The sequence below is a fragment of the Mauremys reevesii genome, linkage group 9 (assembly GCF_016161935.1).
Source record: "Mauremys reevesii isolate NIE-2019 linkage group 9, ASM1616193v1, whole genome shotgun sequence".
NCBI classification, from domain to species: domain Eukaryota; kingdom Metazoa; phylum Chordata; order Testudines; family Geoemydidae; genus Mauremys; species Mauremys reevesii.
In genome coordinates this window covers 870,873-885,551 of record NC_052631.1, presented here as the reverse complement: position 1 = coordinate 885,551, position 14,679 = coordinate 870,873, and the positions used below count along the sequence as shown (strand labels likewise).

Sequence of the window (14,679 nt, the reverse complement as noted above, 5' to 3'; positions counted from 1 at the left end):
CGGTCAAAAAAGCAAACAGGATGTTAGGAATCATTAAAAAGGGGATAGAGAATAAGACTGAGAATATATTATTGTCCTTATATAAATCCATGGTACGCCCACATCTCGAATACTGTGTACAGATGTGGTCTCCTCACCTCAAAAAAGATATTCTAGCACTAGAAAAGGTTCAGAAAAGAGCAACTAAAATGATTAGGGGGTTAGAGAGTGTCCCATACGAGGAAAGATTAAAGAGGCTAGGACTCTTCAGCTTGGAAAAGAGAAGACTAAGGGGGGGATATGATAGAGGTATATAAAATCATGAGTGATGTTGAGAAAGTGGATAAGGAAAAGTTATTTACTTATTCCCATAATACAAGAACTAGGGTCACCAAATGAAATTAATAGGCAGCAGGTTTAAAACAAATAAAAGGAAGTTCTTCTTCACGCAGCACACAGTCAACTTGTGGAACTCCTTACCTGAGGAGGTTGTGAAGGCTAGGACTATAACATTGTTTGAAAGGGGACTGGATAAATTCATGGTGGCTAAGTCCATAAATGGCTATTAGCTAGGATGGGTAAGAATGGTGTCCCTAGCCTCTGTTTGTCAGAGGATGGAGATGGATGGCAGGAGAGAGAGATCACTTGATCACTGCCTGTTAGGTTCACTCCCTCTGGGGCACCTGGCATTGGCCACAGTCGGTAGACAGATACTGGGCTAGATGGACCTTTGGTCTGACCCGGTACGGCCGTTCTTATGTTATGTTATAAATAGTATTTTAAAGTTGCAATAGTACAAATTTTCAGATTAGTTTGACAAACACTCAATGAATGATTTAAAGTAATGATTTAAAAAAAAAACCCAATGACTGAAAATGTCTCCACCCCAGTCCAACCCCTATTGGGCTGTTGGGTTTAAGTTTAAGAGGTGCTATGCAAGCTGGGGCTTGATAATTTCCAAATATCTTCAACCTCTCTCAGAAGCTGATTTCACTTCCTAGTTGGTCTTGGTGGAGATATTTTTCCTTGTAGTTATTAAGGTGAATTTATTTGAAATTAAAATTAACTTACTCTTTAACGAACGTCTGAAGCTGTGATTTAATTGATCTTTGGGTTTGGTCAAATAGGGTCTGAAAGAGAAAAAACAAAAACTTAGTTCAATAAAGGATTTGGAAGTATTGGAGTCCTTTTATTTTAGGCCAAAAAACATCTAAACCCTTTAATTCTGCCTAAGCCCTGTCTCTCCTTATGCCATCTCTGAAGTCTCTATGTCTAACAGTAGATTTTGCATTTAAACTGCATTTCTCATTGTTCTAATTGTTTTAAAAAAATTAGAAGTATTTCAAAATTAAAAACATCTTTCACCTGAAAAGTCTTAGCAGCATAGCACTCTGCAACAAAATCAAAGAAAAGCTAAAGCTACTCCAGTAACAAACACTGGCTGCTGCTCTTGTGCTTGTTCCCAATGATGTGCATAAAGCTGGGGAAAAAAGTTACCCACTTTCTGCCGTTACTGTAGTTCTTTGAGATGTGTCCCCATATGGGTGCGCCATTTCAGATGCACATATGCCCCATATGCCTTTGATCGGAGATTTTCCACTATCAATCTCCGTTCGGCCCATGCATGCGCCTTATACATGCTCATGCCCTGCACCAAGGCTATATAGGACTTAACAGGTGAACCTCCCTCAGTTCCTTCTCTACCACAAAGTCCACCAAGGAAACCTGGAAGCAGGGAGGAAAAGAGGGCAGGTAGTGGAGCACCCACAGGGAAACACATTCAATGGAGTATTCTACCTAACATTCATGTGCCTGCACGGTAAACACCTCATTCAAAGAGGTTAACTAAAAATAGTGAATTAGACAAATGGTTACTCAGCATAACTGTGATTTTTCAACATATCTTGTCCCTATGTATTTCATTCTTGGTTCACATGCACCCCATGCACTCAAGACAGTGTTTTCGGGGCATCTCACAAACGTCTCAGTTCCTTTGTCAGTACACAATTCAGAAAGTAATCTCTGCAACAACGGGAAAAGAGGGCAGGTCACAGAATACGTATGGACAACACATCTCGAAGAACCACAGTTTCCCTAACGTAACCATTTCTTCTTCGAGTGCTTGTCCAAGTGTACTCCTCTCTTGGTGATTCAGAAGTAGTAATCTGTATGATAGGAGGTGGGTGCTTTTTGAACAATAGTTGAAGGACAGCTGTGCCAAAATTGGTATCAGAACTTGATGCCTCTATCAAGGAGTAGTAGTGTAAATATATGTTCTATACCCCAGATTGTCAATTTACTACAGATCTAAGATTGGTACATTTCTCAAACAAGCTGCAGAAGCTGCTGGGCCCCCAATGGAATAGACTGTAATCATTATCAGTGGGTCTAAACCAGCCAATTCATAACATAGTTCGATTCAACTGGAAATCCAATTAGATAATCTCATGGTCAATATTGCCTGACCCTTTACCTGGCTCAAAAAAGTGGGCCCATCAATCCCTCCAGCCCTACATTACAGTCCCAAGGTATGGGAGGCTCCCTAATGGGGGAAAACACATGTATAAGGTCTTCAAGCAATTTAGCTACCGTTGGGAATATGAATACTGTGTGACCCTGAATGGGCAGAAGGTTAGCTGATATTGCTGCCAGGTAGACACTTAAGGAGCTCAGACAGTCCTGAGCTTCCCTAGTGCTCTCCTGCCAACAAAGCTACCAGCGCTTGTTGAGGGAGAAATCTGTCGGCGGGAGAGCTCTCTCTTGCCAACAAACAGCGGCTAACGGCATGCTTTTCAGCGGCACAGCTGTGTTGCTAAAAGGTGTGAAGTGTAGACATAGCCTTAGAGAACAACCTGCAAATGGCACATTTCTCAGGAATGTGCCCAAATCAGGTACAGAAAGCACAACTTCAACCCATCATTAAGCAGCATCAGCCTATCAACAAGGTAGATAGTTAATAGTCTCTTTCTCTCTCCTCTTTTTAAAACAAAAAAACAACTTCTCAGGGTTTTTTTGAGGGGTGAAGGATGGGGAAGGGGGTGTTGAGAGAGAGACAGACAGACACTTCCCCGACTCCGGTAGAGCAGAAGTCTTCTGGGTTTAAAAACTAACCACCACCTAATACTAATACCAATCTAAAAACTAGTTAAAAGAAAAAACGTAGTCGCACACTGAGCGAGAGGCCTGTGCACAAACTCCCAGGGTTCCAACTTATCTACACTTACAGCGCTGCAGCTATGCCGCTGCAACACTTAGTGAATATACTACCTATGCCAATGGGAGAACGTCTCTCGTCAGCCTAGACACTCCATCTACTTGAGAGGTGGTAACTGTGTCTATAGGAGAAGCCCTCCCATCAACCAGGAGTTTGGCTGGTATAACTACGTTGCTCAGGGATGTGAATTTTCCATACTCCTGAGTGACAGTTATACTGACATAAGTTTGTAGTGTAGACCAGGGCTGAGAGATGGTTGGGGTTGTTGCACGCTTTATGCCTTCATCCAGAGAGCACAGCTATACCCAGGGTGCAGAGGCACCTCCAACAGCCATTGCTGTCCAGGAGAATCCAAATTTGAGCCTATGGGGCACATGCACACCGAGAATGGAATCCATATGGACAAACACTCAGTGTGGCAGTTACACTGCTAGCAATAGAGATGAAAACAATTTCAAGTCAGCAAAAAACACTCTACAATTCCAAAAGCATTTTACATAAAAGACCTAGGAAGTAGAAAACACATTCTTGATCTTTCATCATGAAATTCTTGGGGTTCTTAACATATTCTGTTAATTATTCGAAAACCATATATATATGTTACTTCATTCCCCTAGAGTAATGAGACATGCTAGCTTGAACTAAAATAAGAAAAAAAATCATTTAAGATGCCATCTGTAATGAAATGTAGGTGCTGTATTTATAAAAAAATAATATTCAGGAACATTTTTACACACAGCTCTCCAGCAGTGTATGTTGCTTTCATAAGAATTTTGCTCCTTATTCCTCCTACACTGCGTAACTTATCTGCTAATTTCAGATCTTCTATATTTAATTCATGTACCTTGCTGACTTGAATGGAACCCACCAATACTGACCCATAAAGATTTACTGCTGACCTCAGGGTCTTTAAGCCCACTGACAGCTTTGTGAAGGAAAGGATAAGGGGTTTCCTGATTACCCCTACTACTCACCCAAGTGCCAATAAGATAAAAGAGGAAAATTAGTGGCAAACAACAACCTGAAGATCCTTATCAATTGGAATCCAACTTAGAGAAACTCCTGTACATCAACACTAAATAGTCCTATAAGCCACCAAATGTAATTCTAAACATAGACAATGATACTTGAGAAACAGATGCATACAATTCTATCCTTAGAGATCTGGTTTCATTTCAAGGATCCTTTCCAACTACAGGGTCATATTTTCCAACTTCAACACCAACAATTGGTTACATACAGTTTGAGAGTAAATTAGGTATTGGGAACCTAGCAGAAAGTGTGAATAAGCTGGCCAAATACATGTTCAAATACTTTATTTGTGCATGCATACAGCAGATATTGGCACACATGTATTAGGTGAAGACTCGAGGTGCTGCTGACAGGCCAAACAGAAGGCCTGTGAATTGGTAGTGTGCATTGTTCACAACAAACCTGAGGTACTTTCTGTGGGGCTGAGTAATTGCGATTTGAAAATACGTGTCCTTCAAGTCAAGGGCAGCATACCAGTCTGATGGATGCAGCAAGGGGATGATGGAGGCCAAAGAGACCATGTGGAACTTGAGCTTCTTTATGAATTTGTTGAGTTCTCGCAGGTCTAAAATGGGCCTGAGGCCGCCTTTGGTATAATACCAGGAATAGAAGCCCTCGCCCCTGAGGAACCTCTTCCACTGCCCCTAGCGAAAGGAGTGACTGCATCTCCTGTATAAGGAGTTGCTTGTGAGAGAGGTCCCTGAAGAGGGACGGGGACAGGGGGTAGAAGGGCGGGAGGGCACAGAATTGGATGGAGTATCCCCTTTCTACTGTGCGGAGCACCCAATGGTCCAAAGTAATGCGGGACCATGCACAGTAGAAAGGGGAGAGTCAGGAGAAAAAAAAAAAAAGTGGGGTGGATCCAGATCTCGCTCTGGCGCGCCATCCTCAACCGCACCTTCAAAAGGCCGGTTTGGCCCCTGAAGGCAGCTTGGATTGTCTCAAGCCCTGGCCAGAGGGTTGACACGGCTTTCTCCGGCCGCTCCGATTTCTTCTTCTGGAGTTCTGATGACCAAACTGTTGAGGGGGCTGCGGACAGAAATGTCTCCGCTGTGTTGAAGGCTTATAGAGGCCCAGGGACCGGAGGGTGGCTCTGGAGTCTTTAAGGCTGTTAAGCCTTTTGTCGGTTTTTATTTAGAAGAGAGTCTCACCCTCAAAAGGCAGGTACTGAATGGTTTGCTGGACCTCGCAGAGGAGGCCAGAAGTGTGGAGCCATGAGTCCCTTCTGATAGCCACTCCTGTGGACATAACCCTGGTGGCCACATCTGCCCCGTCAAGTGCTGCCTGAAGGGATGCCAGTGAGATGAGTCTCCCTTCCTCCACCAATGCCGAAAACTTGGCACGGGAATCCAAGGGGAGCAGTTCCGTGAATTTGGCCATTGCCAAGGAGGTGTTGTAGGAGCACCTGCTGACGATGGCCTGCTGATTGGATATGTGGCGCTGCAAACCCCCAGTGGAGTAGATCTTTATTCCATAAAGGGCAAGCCTTTTTACCTCCTGATTCTTTGGGGGAGGGTCCTTGGAAGCCCTGACAGTCACATTGGTTGGCAGCATCAGCCACAAGAGAGTCAGGTGTGGGATGAGTGTAAAAATGCTCATAACCCTTGGACGGCACAAAGTAGTGTCTTTTGTTGTGCTTTGCCATAGGGGGCAAAGAGGCTGGGGTCTGCCAGAGTTTTTGTGGTGTTGGAGATGGTCTTTATCGGGTGGGGCAATACGAGCAGGTCCAGAGGGGAGTGAGGATTTTCACCATTGGATCTGCATCCTCCACTACCTCCTCTACCTGAATGCCCAGGCCCTGAGCAACCCACCACAGCAATTCCTGCAGAACCCTGTTGTCCTCCAAGGCCAGGGCAGCCACTGTGCCCCACCAATGCCTCATCTGGCGAGGAGGGAAAAGAGACCGCCCCATGAGGAGTGGCTGCTCCCTTCCTTCCACCCCAAGGGGTCCCTTGGCACCTGGGTTTCTTGGGCTGGTGCTGGCCCAGATGGTGTCATGACCCTCAGTGTAAGGGTCACAGGCACCACCGGTGCTGAAAGTGCCATCGGTGCCAATGTCATTCTCAATGTTGAAATCGCTACCGGAACCTCTGGGCCCTGTGCTGGCTGCGCCGGATGTGCCGAAATGGTAGCACAGGGTGGTAAGGGACCTATACCCGACCCTTCCGGTGCCAGCGGTGCTGGTGGGCAAACAAATGAGGCTGAAGCCACCGACGCTGCCCTGGAATGAGACCCTTGGCTGCGACCTTGGCTTTGATGAAAAGCTCAGGGAGTCCAAAAGGGCCACTGCACCAGGGGCTGCCATTGGGCTGGCCACTATGCTGCGTAAGGGTGCCAATCCCAAGCTGACGTGGACCATCTGCTCCTACTCCTCCGGGAGCGATAGGAGCCCGAGCCCAACTTCGAGTTGGCTGAAAATGATGACCACAGGGGAGCGGTATTTCTAGGCACAGTGCTTTCGTGCAGAGGGCTCGGGGATCGGCGTGGCTGGGTGTGCTCCGGTGCTGGCGAATGGTGCGACGGAGTCTGAGATAGCCTGCTATGATGGCCTGCCTTTCGCCTTGAAGGAGCCCAAGGAGTGACCGGTGCTGGCGACTTATCCCGTCTGGGCAGAGAGAACGGTGTCATGAGGTGAAGCAGTTCTTGGGACGTCACCTCAAACGCCTCCAGTGTTGAAGGGAGGTGCAGCTCACGGCTTGGCCTTGACGAGCGAGCAGGGTCCAGATTCAATCGCCCCTCAACACGGGCAGGAGTCAACACGACCATCACTGGTGGAGCAACACTAGTGTGGCCCGACTCGGGTCTAACAGTGGCAGGTTTCTTAGGTCTAGAAGGGGGAGAGCAACCCCTCTCCAACCTCTTCTTCTTTTGTGGCACTCGTGATTGTGAATGGTACCTGCATGTGAGCTGCGAGTGGAGCCGGGATGGGGCCATGACTCCTTATCCTTACCCAGCACCAGGGCCTGTGCTGATGGTGCCAAAGCACTCCATACTGAGGAGGTTGTACTCAGCGCAACATCCGTCGACCCAGGGTTGGGCTGGGGGCGGAGTGCTGCCTCCATCAACAGGAACTTCAAGCGCTGCTCTCTCTCTTCTAAAGTCCTGGACCAAAAGGTCTTACAAATGGCACAACAATCCTTCTGATGGCCCTCTCCTTAGCACCTTAGACACAAGGTGTGAGGATCGCTTCTGGGCATACACTTGCTGCAGGCTTTGAAACCCGGAGACCCTGGCATGCCCTGGTGCCGGCAGAGCATAGGAGGCGATTTCCACCCCCAACCCCACCCCAATGGAAACTTATGTAACACTAATGAACTACTAACTATTAACAAACAACGGAGATCTAATGGAGAATATAAGAACACTGCTAAATGCACTTGTCAAGACAAGCACAGGGAAGTTCCAGCTAACCATCGCTGGCAGCAAGAAGGACCTGAGGTGGCGGCAGGTTGGCAGGGCTCTATATTGAGCGCCATGAAGGCACAACTCCAGGGGGTGCCCAGGCCAACCCGACAGATGCTGCTAGGGAAAAATCTGCTAGCTACCGTGCACATGCGTGCGCACACACCTGACTGGAATGGACATGAACACCACATCTCGAAGAAGAACCAAGCTTTACTGATTAACAGACATGTAGAAAACTGGTGTGCAATTCCACCTAAATAATATAAAAAAATGCTTTGCAAGAAAAGTCATGAGAAGTCTACATATTTTCCTGAAAGAACTGAAAAACTGCCTTCAGGTAAATCTGATTAGATTTACAGCCTTCAGTGATGAGACTCCAGATGACTTTTGAGCACACGGCAATTCTCAATGGTAGTCTGAGAACGGTGCTATTTGCCTGAAGCTGTAAGAGTTGCTCTCACACTGCCAGGTCTGGGATGATGCTTTATTCCATTTGCCTAGCCTCAGAGAAAGTCTCCAAGGACACCAAAAGAGTGATCAGGACCAAAGATTTAACCGAGTTCCCCCCACCCTTTCAGGGGGAGAACAGGAGCATCCCTCATCACTTTCAGCTTGCAAAAAGTCCATCTTCCTGAAAGTCTTGCTGTTTGCATATTGCTGCTTTCCCTTCCAGCTGCAGTAGATATATGGAATCTGCACGACGGAAGTAGTGTCTAGACTCCCTATGGATATGTCTACACAGTAAAAGGTGTGCACAGGCTAACCTACCCAAGCTAGCTCAAATCCGGCTACTCTGGGTAACAGCAATGGTGAAGACAGCAGAGCACATGCTTCATAGTGGGCTAGTGAACTGAGTATTACTCCTGGGGGAATTCTGCACCACTGCCCATGTGCAGAATTCATGTCCCCTGCAGATTTCTTTGCTTCCCTGCAGAAAAAAAGGATTGACAAGGAAGCGAAGGGAAGCCACAAGAGCAGTCATACGACCCTCCTTAGCAGTGTGTTTCAGGTGCCCCTCCATATTTCTTTGACAAAATTTGCAGAATTTTTAATTTTTTGGCGTACAATGCCCTCAGGAGTAGCGTATGTACTAAGGGTCTGCACCAGGCTTGTACTGAAGCTTGGATTGCACTGTCCTCACCGCTATCTCACCTGCATTAACAGGATGTTAGGCATACCCTATGTAGACATACTCTGTGTACAGGGACAGGAACGTAGTAACCAACAGAAACATGAATCCTGGTCATCAAATGTTGCAAGGAAGGTACCATACTGGAAAGATTAGCAGGCAGGCAGCCCAGCAGCAGCAAGGAGAATGGGGAGAAAAATACTCAGCCAGCAAGCATGACAGCCTGCTGAGTCCCTAGACACTGCAACTTCACAGATGTTTAGATTCCAAGGCCAGAATGGATGACTGATCATCTAGTCCTGAGGTTCTCAGGACAAATAATTTGGTGACCACAGAGTGCAGCCACCAACTCTTGCTCTCACACTTTTCCCTAAAATACTTAATTAGCTTTAAGAAAAAGCAAATAAATATGCACATACACATGTCCAAATTGTAATGTATTTATTACTAGCTAGTAAGTCTGCTGTGAAAAGTGATATTAAACATACAGGTATCACTTTTCACAGCAAACTTACCCAGCCCTGGCAACTTTGGGGACAAATTAAGCTCTGGAAGGGGGAAAATTGGGAGAGGCAGCTGGGGCCACGGTTACAGTAGGGGGCTGGGCCCAAAGCCTTCTAGCCAGAGGACAGAGCCCAAAGCCATGCATCAGGAGCCTGGGGCCTGCCGCCACGCAGCCGGATCCCAGGGCTGGAGCCTGAAGCCCTGCGGCCAGATCCAGAGCCCGCTGCCCCGCCACCCCAGGGCTGAACCCCAAAGCCTGAGTCTCATGGCCCCTGGGAAGGTGGGGAACCCATAGCTGCCTGCTCCTCCACCGTTGTGCCCCAAGTGTCTCCAGAGGGGGGCAGGGCTCAACCCCGATGGTGACACCAGCAACCAACCCCAAGGAGCCACTGCTTCCCCCACTCCAATCACAGCCCAAGAGGCTGTGGCCACATTTGAGAAACACTGTAATCTAGTCTGACCTCCTGTCAAACACAGGCCATAGAACTTCCCCAAAATAATTCTTAGAGTAGATCTTTTTTCTAAAAGATCCAATCTTGATTTTGAAATAGTTAGTGATGGAGAATCCTCCACAACCCTTGGCAAGTTGTTCCAATGGTTAGTTACTCTCATAGTTAAAATTTATGCCCTATTTCCAGTCTGAATTTGTCTAGCTTCAACTTCCAGCAACTAGATCCTAGTATACCTGTCTCTGCTAGACTGACGTACCCATTATTAATATTAGTTCCCCATGTTGGCACCTATAGACTTCAGGTCACCCCTTAACTTTCTCCTTGTTAAACTAAATAGATTGAGCTCCTTGAATATATCACTATAAAGCATATTTCCTAATCCTTCAATCAATCTTGTGACTCTTCTCTGAACCCTCTCCAATTTATTAACATCCTTCATGAATTGTGAACACAAGAACTGGACGCAATATTCCAGCAGCAGTTGTAACCATGCCAAATATAGAAAAAAATAACCTCTCTACTTATACTTGAGCTTCCAGATGGACTCCACAATGGTACAAACTACTGCTGTGTTCAAACTTGGCATTTTCTCTGTTTTCTGTTCTTGACTGACCTGTCATAGTTCCAAAGAAGGAAGCTGCACAAAGAACAGAGACACTTCATCTGCTGTATCATCTCTGTTGTGCCAGAAAAACTGGGCGAACAATGGAGAGGGGAAGCAAGACTCAGACTGGCAAAGAACTCTGGCTGCAAATTGGTTCTGCTGCCCATAAGCCTGCTAAGAAAGGAGGAGTAACCCACAGTTTCCAGATCTGCATCAAAGGGTGCAGAGTTGAGTTCCAGCAATATCTGCACAATCAAGGCATACAAATTTCAAATGCATTCAGAATTAAGGACCATAAATATTATAATATACCATTAGCTAGCATAATCTGTTTGTTTAGGTGACGTGGTCACAATCATCCTCCAGTTACCCACACTTACTGTGTGATAATTGATCATTTCCTGTAGGCTGTCAGAAAACTTTGTCAAGCTGGTCTGTAAGGAAAGAACAGAAGTAGGTAAAGCTAAATCCCATCAGATATGGAACACAAAAAAGTAAACCTTCAAAAGGCTACAGATTTTCCGTTATACTGAGAACATAAGAGTGTCTAGCAGGGACTCTCAAACTGGGGGTCAGGACCCCTCAGGGGGTCACAAGGTTATTACATGAGGGGTCGCGAGCTGTCAGCTTCCACCTCAAACCCCACTTTGCCGCCAGCATTTATAATGGTGTTAAATATAAAAAAAAAGTGTTTTTAATTTATAACTGGGATGTCGCACCCAGAGGCTTGCTATGTGAAAGGGGTCACCAGTAAAAACATTTGAGAACCACTGGTGTATAGAAACATCTTCCTATAGACTTATTTTAAAATACTTTAGTTTAATGATGATGAATTTTAAAATTCTTCTTATCCCTGAGAGAATAAATTTCTTCTTATAATAATCTACTACTAAAACTACAAACAAAAAAGGTTACTGTTGTCATAAGCAACAAAAAAAAATATGATTCCCCAGCTGCTGCAAATCAGCATAGCTCAACAAAGCAACATCTTTTACAATGTCTCCATGAAAAAAAGTGTTATAAAGCAGTGGTCCTTGGCCTTTTCATGCAACCGTATCCAGAAGTTACAAACAGAAAGCTACCTGGAATTCAGACATTCTCAAATTTCATTATTAATTACAAATGGTCCAGATTTTCCATGGGAAACTTTGCTATTGTATGTGCAATTTTCAGTAAAATCACTTTCAAACAAAAAATGAGAATTTTTCAGTTAGATGTAAACTTTATATTGAAAACATAACACACACAAATACATCTTCACATGTTTTCAACGAAAAAAATACATAGTCCAGGTCTACACTATAAATTTACATCAGCATAACTGTGTTGCTCAGGCAATGAAAAAATCCATACTCCTGAGCTGAGTTTTACGGTCCTAACCCCCAGTATAGACAGCACTATGTCGAAGGGAGAGCTTCTCCCGTCAACATAACTACTGCCTCTCGTGGAGGTGGATTAACTATGCCAACCAGAGAAGCTCTCCCATCGGTGTAGTAGCATCTTCACTATGGTGCTACAGCACTACAGCAGCACAGCTGCAATGGTGCCATTGCAGCACTGTATGTGTAGACAAGCCCTTAGTTGAAACAGCAAGTCAAAAATTAAGGGGGCGGAGGAAGAAAAACAAATCTCACAAAAAAGGAACATTTTTATGCAAAATTCCATAGAACAAAAATTATACATTTTCTACAACAAGTTATGCCAGTTTACCAGACTAAAGAACTTAGCTGTACCAGACATTTGAATTTGAGGTTATGCCTCTGCTGAAATGGGCCCAATGCAGTGAAAAAGTAGACCAGGAGAGTATTTTATTTACAAAAAGTGCTTTACCTCAGATCCATGATCTAAACTGATGCTATCTACTTTGTGGTTTATTGTAGTCAAACCTAGACCAATGGTTCTCTAGCTTTTCCATACCAGTACCCAACCCCCTACATAGGAAAGGGCACAGTGATTGTGACCATCACACCTGTTCAGAACCCCGCAAGTTGAGAACCCTGTCCCAGAATATTTTTTGGTAGGGGTCTGGCACAACCCAACCTCCAGTGCAGGTCAGAACCCAAAACCGAATGGGAAATTGTGCCATGGCCTGGAATGAAGCCCCTTCATCAAGACAGGTGTGCCAGTGACAGTTAAGTAAATTTGTATAGAAGTAGCAAGAATGAGTAAACACTGTAAATTAAAGATTTCTTCAACACTTGCTCCCACTTAAATGAGTACGGTATATATGTTTCCACTTTTTCTAGTTATACTATTCCTTTTAAATATTTAACCCTCAGACACTTACCTCAACTATTACGTCCTTATTGGAATACTGTGCAAGGTCTCGAATTCCATTCATGAACTGCTTGTTGGCAACACAAAAAGCTTTACCAGTATCAATCATTGCAATGCAAAGCTTTACTAGCTAAAGGGGGAAAAAAAGATCATGGTAAACAAATTTTTTTAATTACTTTGTTCTACAGAATTTCAAAGTTAATTTCCTGTGAAAGACAACTCTTAAATAACCTTTATAGGTACATAGCAAGTGATCAGACACAGGTGCAGTAATTGTTATTTTGACCCATTAGATAAGCAAAGTTGTTGTAGCAGATTTAGTCCAGGCATAGGAGGGAGCCTGAACTAAAACTAATACTTTAGAAACCAATGATTTGACTTAAGTATTTCAGAAATTGCTGCTTAATTTTGCCCTAAGCTGTACGAAAACACTTAACCACAAGCTGTTATAGACGGATCTCACCAGCATTCCAAGAGACTGTTCAGAGTGCTTGTGACATTAAGAGGTTTATTCTTCTCACCATGGGTGAGCACAAATTCCCTTACAGTTAACCAAGATCTAACACACATGCTTAAAAAAAAAAAAAAGGCAACTTCAAGTCATCACCATCAGTATGCTTCAGCGGTAGCACTTTCACTTCCTCACCAGAGGAGTTTGGATTAAGTCATTCTATTTTATTGCTGGGTTACCACCAACATTGTCCTATCAATGAAGTACTGTACTGCCATGCTGTTTCTGGTTCTTTAGATTTAAAGAGTGGGCTTAACTTCTCAGAGACAGTGATAACTCCAGTGTCTTAATTCATGTATCCTCTCTAAAGGACGCATTCTGATTTCCAAGGTGGAACGTAAGCTAGTGCTTTGTGAAAAAATGGCTGCTCCGTTTGCTTACAGAGTCAGTAACATATCAGTATCTTACTCATTACTGTGTAATGCACCTTGACTATTTCTTAACTGCAGAAGAGAACCCGGGGGTTACAGTGGATCAGAAGCTGGATTTGAGTCGACAGCGTGCCCTTGTTGCCAAGAAGGCTAATGGCATTTTGGGCTGTATAAGTAGGAGCATTGCCAGCAGATTGAGGGACGTGATCATTCCCCTCTATTCGACATTGGTGAGGCCTCATCTGGAGTACTGTGTCCAGTTTTGGACCCCACACTACAAGAAGGATGTGGAAAAATTGGAAAGAGTCCAGCGGAGGGCAACAAAAATGATTAGAGGGCTGGAGCACATGACTTATGAGGAGAGGCTGAGGGAACTGGGATTGTTTAGTCTGCAGAAGAGAAGAATGAGGCAGGATTTGATAGCTGCTTTCAACTACCTGAAAGGGAGTTCCAAAGAGGATGGGATCTAGACTATTCTCAGTGGTACCCGATGACAGAACAAGGAGCAATGGTCTCAAGTTGCAGTGGGGGAGGTTTAGGTTGGATATTAGGAAAAACTTTTTCACTAGGAGGGTGGTGAAGCACTGGAATGGGTTCCCTAGGGAGGTGGTGGAATCTCCTTCCTTAGAGGTTTTTAAGGTCAGGCTTGAGAAAGCCCTGGCTGGGATGATTTAGTTGGGGATTGGTCCTGCTTTGAGCAGGGGGTTGGACTAGATGACCTCCTGAGGTCCCTTCCAATCCTGATATTCTATGATTAACTATGAAAAGGACTCAGTGCAACCAAAAGTCTACTGTATTTTTCTCCTGCCCCATTAGCTCAAAAGTTCTACAACTCATGCCCAGCTGTTGCTATCACATCACCCTGATTTTTGCTCTTTTTTACTTGACTGCAGCTGGAACTACTAAGTTCCAATAAAGATTAAAACAAGAGAAAGTATACTTTTGCAGTATCTTTATTACAGCCAGTTGTTTTTAATCTACAACTATGTGTGACTCTCAGACTTGTAACAAACTAGAAGGAAGCAATATGAAACTGATTTAAAGAGGAGCATATTACCCAGCATGCATGCAAGAGGAAAGAATTTCTCCTATTATACTTTTATAAACACTATCCTATTACTGTATGAAAGAACTGGACGATCAAGAGAAGCAGTGAATGGAGACATCCTGGGCAGGTGGAAAGGGGAAGTACTGGGAGCTT

General features: G+C 44.6%; 1 protein-coding gene across 2 annotated transcripts in view; it reads right to left on the bottom strand.

Annotated features, from left to right (window-relative positions):
* Nucleotides 1–14,679, bottom strand: part of ACAP2 (ArfGAP with coiled-coil, ankyrin repeat and PH domains 2) — a 119,037-nt gene that overhangs the window by 76,857 nt on the left and 27,501 nt on the right. For both annotated transcript variants that reach the window (XM_039486918.1, XM_039486919.1), the window contains 3 exons: nucleotides 12,607–12,726; nucleotides 10,700–10,753; nucleotides 1,051–1,109 (listed from right to left, as the gene is read on the bottom strand). In XM_039486918.1, coding sequence (XP_039342852.1) covers nucleotides 1,051–1,109; nucleotides 10,700–10,753; nucleotides 12,607–12,726 — 233 coding nt within the window. The remainder of the gene's footprint in view (nucleotides 1–1,050; nucleotides 1,110–10,699; nucleotides 10,754–12,606; nucleotides 12,727–14,679) is intronic.